The sequence below is a fragment of the Xyrauchen texanus genome, chromosome 46 (genome assembly GCF_025860055.1).
Source record: "Xyrauchen texanus isolate HMW12.3.18 chromosome 46, RBS_HiC_50CHRs, whole genome shotgun sequence".
NCBI lineage: Eukaryota > Metazoa > Chordata > Actinopteri > Cypriniformes > Catostomidae > Xyrauchen > Xyrauchen texanus.
Window position 1 is genome coordinate 2757753 of NC_068321.1, and position 11209 is coordinate 2768961.

An 11209-nucleotide genomic window follows, 5' to 3' on the forward strand; every position below is an offset into this window, starting at 1 on the left:
CACTGACGTCAGTTATTCATACAAGGTTTGAATAGAGTAGTAGCTAAATTGTAAAAAGTGAAAACGTGCAGTTTTAACCACAAGGAGATACTTTTACAAAACCGTAACCATAAAATTACTTTAGCTGGTATAATATGAAGCAGTTGATCATAATATTTACTTAATAATATCAATATTTTCAACTTGGTGAGGTATCCTGCTTTGAGGCTTTCGTTGTTTCAATATGGGATATTTTGCGGTACGACCATTCCCTGTGAGCATTTTGCCCTATGGAGTGTCTCGCCACTAAAATACAGGACAATAGGCGTTCCCTATGAGATGTCTTAATTTCCACCACTATACAGGATGTCATGGCTAATACGGGACAGTTGACAACCCTATTGATTTCCAATCATGTATACAAAGATACAGATAAAATAACTAATTTATTAAGCACATGTACCCCCCACTATGAATAGTGGGGGGTACATGTCCCCCTCAATGTCTATGTTGCTTAAGGCCCTGATTTAAATCTTTAGTATATCAAAAACATTGTGCATATAAAGCCACGTTTCCATTCCATGTGTTCAAAAGAACCAAATTGTCACTTCCGGAGAAATTGTAGCGACTGTGAGTGTTTTTTTAATAAAATATTGGCGGTTTAGAGCACACAGATTAAAGAACGTTGTCTCGTGTCTTGGAGTGACAGCACGTCACACAGTTCTGAGAGCACTATGTGTGTGCGTTCCACCTTCCTTATGTCTTTACCATGCGGGTTTATAATCTGTTTTTCAAAAGTATCAATAAACCTGCTCTTCGGCACAGTTCAAGTTTTTATTTGACTTATTTGCACAGTGGACTCTACGCAGACGTTGGATTTTCAGGACAACGTTATTTCAGGATTACTAGAGCAACATTTCAGATGTGATGACTGGTCCTCTGGTTAGTCCAGTTATGAATGAGTTATTTAGTCACATGATTTTTTGAAGCGCATCTTGTAGTCCTAATAAGTTTATACTGAAAATGCGTTTCCATCATAGTTTATGCACATTTCTTCAAATAAAACATTTATCCACCACTTGTATATGTTTTTTATGGGCATTTTGGAGGTTGTATTTGCACCTTGGTGTTCCTATCCAGCAGTTTTTATGCGACATCCCAAAATGCGCATACAAATGTGGATGGACGTCCAGCAATTGGTTAAGTCAATTGGTTAATTGACTTAACCAATTTCATCAGTTTGGGGCAGGCTCTATCTGTTTCATGAACAATAAAAGACAGAGGGTGTATTTGAAAATCTAATTCTGTGACACTAGTGCCACAAAAATGCACAAACCTTATCTCTACAGGACACTATATTTGCAATATTAAGGGGAAAAATATATATTTGGGGTTATTGGGTTTTATGGGGGGTTGTTATACATAGGTCCCAAAAAATTCCTATTATTGACTTGAGCTCTTAACTCAAAATAAAAGTTCCAAATTGAACCAAAAATGGTTTTACTGTGTCTTGTGTCATTGGTGAACATTTAGAAGTTCCAAAAAGAATGTTTTCATTAACGTTCTTCAGAAAATCATCTATGCACTGGTGCAGAACCCAGAAACCCCAAAACTGGTCTGAAGAACTTTTGATGAAACATCAATAACTTTTTTAAAGGAATGTTCCGGGTTCATTACAAGTAACCGTGCGTTCAGACCAGAGGCGGCGAGAGCATCAAAATTCGCTCTGGCTGCTCTGCCAACAACGCTATCGAAAATTCGTGGATGCTCTGACGTATTTGAAATAGGCAGCAACGTTCGTTGAGAAGGCTTGGTTTTGTGAACTATATTTAAAGGGGCCACAAAACAGCCAAACATGTCAACCGGATTTTTGACGACATATCACAAGTAGCATATATCCTCATGAAATATTTTAATATATTATTATATAAACCATAATATCCACTTCATCAACTCACCTGGCACACTAACAATTTCAGACACCTTTGTCCACTCATCGTTTTTTGTATTTTATTTATATACCTGTAAGCAAACGGGGACAGATCAAATATTACAGGAAAACTCGCCATGGCAATAATTACTTTCTCCTCCATTTTGTCTTCAGAACTAAAGTTTGGTGGGAACCAAATTTTACACGGTTGTGTTCTCTAGACTTCGCTAGAGCGGAGCACTTCTATACTCCAATAGGTTACCGCCGAACCGTGTCAAAGCTCATTACCATAATGTTGGCTGCACTTGAACTTTCCTCTGATGCCCACACCGCCCAAGACTCGACACGCCACTTCTCGCCACCGAGAGGCTGTCATAGAAAATGAATGACTTCCGGTCGATTTAACGCTCTCGACGCCTCTGGTCTGAACGCACGGCTAAGCTTAATCGGCAGCATTTGTAACATAATTTTGATTACCACAAAACAATTATTAAAAGATATTTTAAAAGAGCAAACATTGCAGTTACAGTAAGGCTCTTACAATGGAAGTGAATGGAGCCAGTCCATAAACGTTCAAATTCAAAATTATAACCACAAGATGTAAACATATACGTGCTTACATGATTTTAGTGTGATAAAATCATTTACTAACATTTTCTGTGTAAAGTTATATAGCCTATCTAATATTATACGCTTGTATGTGCTTTTGTCACACTTAAATCATGTAAACACATATTCTGTCTATATTCAGTAATTTAATGTTATTTAGTGGATAGGCCCAATTCACTTCCATTGAAAGTGCTTACTGTAACTGTGATTTTTGAATAAATTAATTTTAGTGGTAGATTACACCACAACTGCTGTAGATTGAGTTTAATCAGTATTGAACCCAGAATATTCCTTCAATCTCCAAAGAACCAAAAAGTAAACTCAACCCTAAACAGGAGGGGAAAAAATTATATTATTGAAGAACTTTTATTTTCAAGACTTTACTAACCCATATGCAGACTATCATCCACCTAATGCTTTCAAAAGTGGCAAAACGTTGGCTACCCATAGTTTCACACTGCTAAAATAACAATCCAGCTTGGACTGTAGTCTAGTCTAATACTAATACCAGCTGATGCGAGTCTAAACATTGAGGTACTCGTTTTTGAGGCGGCTTAACCTCGATCCATGGCTCCTGATGATCAGAGATATGAGTTCATGTTTATGTTTGAGTCCAGATGAGATGTCCAGAGTGTCCTGCAGAATGTCGACCACATCATACATTGGGTTGATGAAGTGATTGGTGAACTCGTGCTCTTCTCGTTGTTCGGTCTCCTGACTTTGCTTGAATTTGATCTCCAGCTCCAGTAACGATTTCTCTACATTTGTAAAAGCCTCATTGATCTGCACAATCTCTTTTTTCAGGTATTTCCCATAGCTGTCCTCGCCGTCCAGATCGAAGGAAATACTCATCCCGAGACTCTCCAAAACGCAAGCTGCGTCTTCGATCTGCTGTTTAATGATGATAAAATCCTCTCGGATGATCGTATCCTGGTCCTCTTCCAGAGGACACGGCCTGCGGTCGATCCATTTGAAGAGCATCTGGCATTTCTCCAGGTCCTCGGTCTCCTCGTAATCGCCGTCCGGGACGAAGAAGTGGTGAAAGGTCCCGTTGGACATTTCAGGGTGCAATGGTCCACTGTAGACCGCACCGCAGAGCGGCAATAAAAGCAGCCAGAGGGCGAAGGCTAACATGACGGAAAGCGTCTTGTCCACACAGAAGGTCCGACTGTGATCGGACTGAGGCGATGTGCACATCTGGAACACCTCACACGAGTATGCGCTCTAGAGGAGGCGCGCGCATTTACGCACACACACACACACACACACACACACACACACACACACACACACACACACACACACACACACACACACACACACACACACACACACACACACACACACACACTTGTTGTGTTTCCATGTTTTATGGGGACTTTCCATAGACATAATGTTTTTTATACTGTACAAACTTTATATTCTATCCCCTAAACCTAACCCTACCCCTAAACCTAACCCTCACAGAAAACTTTCTGCATTTTTACATTTTCAAAAACATAATTTAGTATGATTTATAAGCTGTTTTCCTCATGGGGACCGACAAAATGTCCCCACAAGGTCAAACATTTCGGGTTTTACTATCCTTATGGGGACATTTGGTCCCCACAAAGTGATAAATACATGCTCACACACACACACACACACACACACACACACACACACACACACACACACACACACACACACACACACACACACACATGTTGTGTTTCCATGTTTTATGGGGACTTTCCATAGACATAATGGTTTTTATACTGAACAAACTTTATATTCTATCCCCTAAACCTAACCCTACCCCTAAACCTAACCCTCACAGAAAACTTTCTGCATTTTTACATTTTCAAAAAACATAATTTAGTATGATATATAAGCTGTTTTCCTCATGGGGACCGACAAAATGTCCCCACAAGGTCAAACATTTCGGGTTTTACTATCCTTATGGGGACATTTGGTCCCCACAAAGTGATAAATACACGCTCACACACACACACACACACAATCAAAAGTTCATGACATTTCTATAATTTATATAATTTGTTTATGTAAATGAAATGTTTAGTGAAACATTAACTATATCATGGTGATAATATTGTTACTGAAAATAGTAATTGCCTCAATACATTTTGTTTTTAATTTAGCCCCAATTGTGCTGTTAGCCATAGTTTTGGCTTGAGGTGGCCAAGGGTGGCCGTCCCACTCACAATTGCTGTTTTAGTCATTTCTTTGCTAATTTTTTGGCACAATATAGTTCTTTAGAGGTCAAATCATCTCTGTAAACTTAACATGTGTGCACACCAAGGTCGCCGCACTTCTTCCAGGTGTCATTGGACTATGAAAACGCCTCATTAAAATAAAACACATGCTGCATGAGTAAAATACAACATATTTCCAAACAGATTCTTACCTCTTCCTTAAAAAATAAATAAAGGTGAAATATATATATATATATATATATATATATATATATATATATATATATATATATATATATATATATATATATATAAATCAAATTTAAAACATGTGTCAAGTATCAAAACATTTTTTTTTTTTACTGTAACTTTAAAACAAAAAAGTGCTGTAATCATCAAGTAAAATTTATAGAATAACTTTTTTTTATACCTTTAATACACATGCACACAACTCGATCATTAATAAAAAAAATAGCTTCTGATTTATACTGGCGGCCAAAAGTTTGGAATAATGGACAGATTTTGCTGTTTTGGAAGGAAATTGGTACTTTAATTCACAAAAGTGGCATTCAGCTGATCACAAATATAGTCAGGACATTACTGTTGTAAAACACAGCACCATCACTATTTGAAAAAGTCATTTTTGATCAAATCTAGACAGCAGCAATCACTCCAAAACCTTATCCTTCAATAATCACTAAATTGCTTAACATTGTCTTTGTGTTTGTTTTTGAGTTGCCACAGTATGCAATAGACTGGCATGTCTTAAGGTCAATATTAGGTCAAAAATGGCAAAAAAGAAACAGCTTTCTCTAGTAACTCATCTCGCAAACATTGTTTTGAGGAATGAAGGCTATACAATGATTGAAATTGTCAAAATACTGAAGATTTCATCCAAAGGTGTTCACTACAGTCTTCAAAGACAAAGAACAACTGGCTCTAACAAGGACAGAAAGAGATGTGGAAGACCAGATGTACAACTAAACAAGAGGATAAGTACATCAGAGTCTCTAGTTTGAGAAATAGACACCTCACATGTCCTCCGCTGACAGCTTCATTGAATTCTACCCGCTCAACATTAGTTTCATGTACAACAGTAAAGAGAAGACTCAGGAGGACTTATGGGAAGAACCGCAAAGAAAAAGCCACTTTTGAAACAGAAAAACAAAAAGAAAAGGTTAGAGTGGGCAGAGAAACACAAACATTGGACAACAGATAATTGGAAAAGAGTGTTATGTTCTTAACTCCATTTAACTTTTGTGTGATCAGCTAGACTGTAAGGTGTGTGAGAAGTGCCCGACAAGACAGTCACATCTATGGCAAGTGCTACAAGTGTGGGGTGAAATGTCAAATGAGTATCTGGACAAACTGACAGATAGAATGTTAAGATGATCTGCAAAGCTGTCAATGCTGCACGTGGATGAATTTTTTGATGAGAACTCTTTGAAGTAGCTTAAGAAGTTCTTAATAGTTTTTCAAATAGTAATTCCTGACTATACATTGTGATCAGTTGAATGCCACTTTGGTGAATAAAAGTACCAATTTCTTTCCATAAGAGAAAAATCTGTATAAATCTGTATTTGGCCGCATGTATAAAATTCAGTCAAGTGTGTCCGGACTATTGACTGGTAGTGTACTTATTTCTTAAAGACAAATGTGAGTATGTGTAATAACTGATGTGAACCCATGACCTGTTAAAACCTGTTAGAACTCAGTGATTAACCTGATCAATATGTGAGGCATCTGAACTAGAGAGTCGAATTACCTCTTTGATCACAATCTGTCTCAAACTCGACTAAATATGGATCACTCGGTGAGGACAGAAGAACTTTCCAGGTTGGGGACTATTTGGTGTTCGCCTGTCTATTTGTGGTCTCGTCAGGTATCGGGGTTTTCATCGCCATCAAAGAGAAGAAGAAAACTTAATCTAATGAGTTTCTGGTGGGGGGTTGTCAGATGTAGTGTGGGCCGGTCGCTCTCTCTCACAGCCAGTTTCATGTTGCAGTGATGGTGATCGAGGCCCCATCGGATGTGAGCAGATATGGGGCCTCATATGTGATCTTTGAGGTTGCTTACACATTTGTTGTGTTTTTAACCGCTGAGCTCTTCCTGCCTGTGTTCTACAGGTCAAGCATCACCAGCACAAGGTATCAAGCAAGAGCTTAAACATTACATCCATGTAAATATCTGAATTTTTATTATATGAATCAATCTGACTATATTGAGTTGCACATATGAAAATAAGGTATCAGGAAAAATAGGTTTTTAACATTACAACTGCACATAATCACTTTTTAAAGTGTATATTAATATTACTTGATATTATAATTACATCATATTTTAATATTATCATATTGGTCACATCATCCTAGGGCACCGTTCAAGCTAGAACCTTCACTGGGTGTCACTGAAAGTCCAAGATGAAATGAACAAATAGTTGCTGAGTACACCTTTAATAATAATCAAAATGCAATATAACCTAAAATTACACATTTATAGAAAGCTTTGGATGTCTCCAACATAAGTCAAAAGCAAACATAATAATATAATATAAGAACTTAATATGGAAAGAGATCTTCAAAGACCGTCTTTTGACCAAATCACAGATTTTTTTCAGCCAATACCAGTAACGTTGGACACTTCTTTTTTAACCTTCTTAAACAAGCAAGACAGAAGCCTGTTCTTGAATATATTTGATCATAAATATTTACTTTGTTTGCAACCTAGGCTTACATAAAGATTAAAATCAACTTGTTAAAAATTTAAATGAACAAATTGAAGTTTAAAAAAAAAAATAAAACTAAAAAAGACTTGACTATATAAAGATTGGAATATGATTGTAAAAAGCTCTTTGTTCGGGGCAATGGAGGAGTCAGGAAGCAGCGAAGCAGGTTCAAGGTCAGTCTTTAATTTCTTCAACTTTATACACACACACACAATCGACGGTCTCCGTCAGAATCAAAATAAGGTATAAACAAAGGAAAGCACTATCGGCTTGTAGGTCACTCTCTCTCTACCTCTTTGGAAACTCTGCGTGCCTTTTATGTCTCCCTCCGCATCACTATAACAAGAGACAGGTGTTAGGGTTAATTATGAACCAGGTGACAAGCCTTACCGCTCTTACCTTACCGGCCCCGTGGCCGGCGCCCATACAGTTGCTCAAACGGGGAAAACCCGATGGAGGCTTGCGGGACCTCTCGTACTGCAAACAGAAGGGGTTCGAGCAACTTATCCCAGTTTTTAGCATCTACGTGTACGAACTTACGAATCATGTTTTTTAAGGTCTTATTAAATCGTTCGACCAGTCTGTCGGTTTGCGGGTGATAAACGCTGGTCCGACTCGACTTAATGCCTAATAATTCATATAGTTCGCGAAGTGTATGTGACAAGAATGTTGTGCCTTGATCAGTGGGAATCCCCACTCGGGAGATCATTTTGAAGAGAAACAGGTGTTAGGGTTAATTATGAACCAGGTGACAAGCCTTACCGCTCTCTCTCTCTCCCGCAGACCGACACATGACCACGTCCCCACGCCACAATGATCAAGAGAAACATTTTAATTATTCAGTTTCCTTTAATTGCATGTAAATTTACACTATACTAAACACATCTAAACACACTTCATTATGCACTGAACTGAAATTTAAATTCCATTTAATCATTATGATCGCTATGTATGTTTATAATTAACTCATAACCCCTCTTTAAATGACTTGATATGCTGTCCCACTTTACCAGTATAACCATGTCACTATTTGCCAATATGTCTCTTGTAAAGTGGGAAAGAGGAACAATTATTATATAGAAAATATCTAAAAAAGAATTTGGAATTACTTTCTACATTTTCTGACACACTTTCACATCATAAATCATATGCAACATTTCCACCCATTAAATCTGAAGTATGTAACTTTTACTTAGTGTTAAAATAATTGCTATCCCAGCTTAATATGCAGAGACAACTATAAGCAAGCCATTCAGTAATTTTCAAAAACTGTAAGCACTGTGTCTCTGTGGCACTATAAAAATTACTGTGTTTGTTTTGAGTGACACACTGACTATCTGATTGTTTGAACAACAGCAGACTGGGGATGAATTCGGAAAACTGTTTTGGAAACTTTTGCTCAGATGTCCATGTCATTTTCCTCACCATTGCTTTTTTCGCTGGTGGTTGTGAAATGAGCTCTGCCACATATGTAAAACCACCAACTTAGGAACCTGAAAGTGAATTGTTTATTTCCCAATGATTAGTTAAGGAATGTGTGGCAGGGCGGAGGGCGGGGCCGGGTCGTGACCCTACACACCCGGTCCCGTATTAGGCTAATCAAGCCTTCTGAGAGGGATAAAGGTCGATTGCAGAGGATCATGCGGGACAGAGAGAGCATTTACGGACATGTCCGTCGTGTGTGTGTTTGTCTTTTAAGTTTATCATTAAAATTATTATTTATATAATCAAGTCGGTTCTCGCCTCCTCCTTTCCATTGAATCCTTTACACTGGTGCCGGAAACCCGAGAAGGAGGAGGGATACGCCGTAGTAGAGTTCTCACCACTACCGTCCACCCCAACGGAGCAGCCGCGGCCATCTGCCGGGGACGAGGAGCCCAGCCGCCTGAAAGAGGACGATGGCTGACCGCGAGGGGAGACCGGCCCTAACCGACCGCCTGGAGCGGTCAGGGCCACTGCCAGGGGCGGAGGAGTCCCCTACCAGCCGTTGAAATGCAGCGGGGTTTGACACCGCTGACCGCGAGTGGGGAGGGGCTCGCTGCCGACCACCTGGCGTGGGAGAACCACTGCCAGGCGGGGAGACCCCTTCTGTTCCCCGAGAACGTGGCGGGGGTTCCATCCGCCAGGGGCTGGAGGTCTGCCTCTGATCCGCCCAGAGAGGCGTGGCTGTCGTACGATAGAGGGTGGAGGAGTGGCCGAGGAACAAGCTGTGGCATTTCGGAGAACTGGAGAGTAAGAGGTTTTTTTTTCATCTCTCTCTCCTATCTCTCTCTCTCTCTCTCACTGCCGCTCTGCGTTGGCCTTTTCCCTCTCTTTTAAATTTTACAGTTTTTTTTTTTTTGGGGAGGTACTACACTGTTACAGGAAGTACCCCCCCCCCAGTTTAATTATTTCTGTTTCCCTCCCCTTGTCCCCTCCCTCGTCCAGGTAGATGGGGATGACCTGCCAGCAGACGGGGCTTAGGGCACGCCCTCCCCCAGGGAAAGAGGGGGGGGGTGTACATCATGCTGGGGGCTCCCCAGCCTGAGAGAACGAGGGAGGAATGTGGCAGGGCGGAGGGCGGGGCCGGGTCGTGATCCTACACACCCGGTCCCGTATTAGGCTAATCAAGCCTTCTGAGAGGGATAAATGTCGACTGCAGAGGATCGTGCAGGAGAGAGAGCTCATTTACGGACATGTCCGTCGTGTGTGTGTTTGTCTTTTAAGTTTATCATTAAAACTATTATTTATATAATCAAGCCGGTTCTCGCCTCCTCCTTTCCATTGAATCCTTTACAGAATGTTTAGTCAATTTTACTATTTAACCATTTTTAACCATTTAAGGAAATACAAGACACATGGATACAACTGAGATTAATGTTAACTCAATTTTCAAATAAATGGACACAAAATATTGATTTGTTTTGATATTATATGAGAAGAAAGAGACTTTAGAAACAGCTGAATTCCACCTCTGGTTTGCACTCAAAACACTAAAATTCAAAACAAATCACTACAGCCAGGAATGGTCAAGGTACAAGGGACAAGGAAAACAGGAGCCCATTATGTACAGCCATGGCCAAAAAGTATTGGCAGTGACATACATTTTGTGTTTTGCAAAGTTTGCAGCTTAAGTATTTGTAGATTCGTTTTTCAAATATTTATATGGTATACTGGAAAACAATGATAAGCATTTCATGAGTTTTAAAGGCTTTTATTGGCAAAAACATTAAATATATGCAGAGAGTCAATATTTACAGTGTTGACCCTTGTTTTTCATAACCTCTGCAATTCGCTCTGGCATGCTGGATATCAGTTTCTGGACCAAATCCTGACTGATGGCAATCCATTCTTGCCTTATTAGTGCTCAGAGTTGATCACAATTTGTGGGCTTCTGCTTGTCCACTCGCCTTTTGAGGATTGACCACAGGTTCTCTATGGGATTATTTGGACTTCTGCTGTCCAATCCTTGTACTTCCTGCAGAATTTCAGTCTTTCCTTGATGCTTCTTTGCTGCCCTTTTTGACACCAGGTCATTGTCCAAAAGTCTTTGCCTCACTGTGCGTGCAGATGCACTCACACCAACCTGCTGCCAATATTGAGCAAACTCTGCACTGGTGGTGACATGATTCCATAGCAGACTCCTTAGGAGGAGACGGTCCTAGCGCTTGCTGGACACTCTGGGACGTCCTGATGCCTTCTTCACTGCAGTTGAACCTCTCTCCTTGAAGTTCTTGATGATCCGGTAAATGGCTCTTTCAGGTGCAATATTCTTTGCAGCAATTTCCTTGC

General features: G+C 39.8%; 1 protein-coding gene across 1 annotated transcript; it reads right to left on the reverse strand.

Moving 5' to 3' along the window:
- Positions 1-799: 799 nt before the first annotated feature.
- Positions 800-3716, reverse strand: LOC127637908 (fin bud initiation factor-like). The gene has a single exon (XM_052119154.1). It carries the CDS (start codon positions 3713-3715, stop codon positions 3041-3043), a length of 675 nt encoding a protein of 224 aa, XP_051975114.1. The 5' UTR covers position 3716; the 3' UTR covers positions 800-3040.
- Between the last annotated feature and the right edge of the window lie 7493 nt (positions 3717-11209).

Excerpts from the sequence above, each read along its gene's own strand:
- LOC127637908 (XM_052119154.1), bottom strand. The coding sequence starts at position 3,715 with ATGTGCACATCGCCTCAGTCCGATCACAGTCGGACCTTCTGTGTGGAC.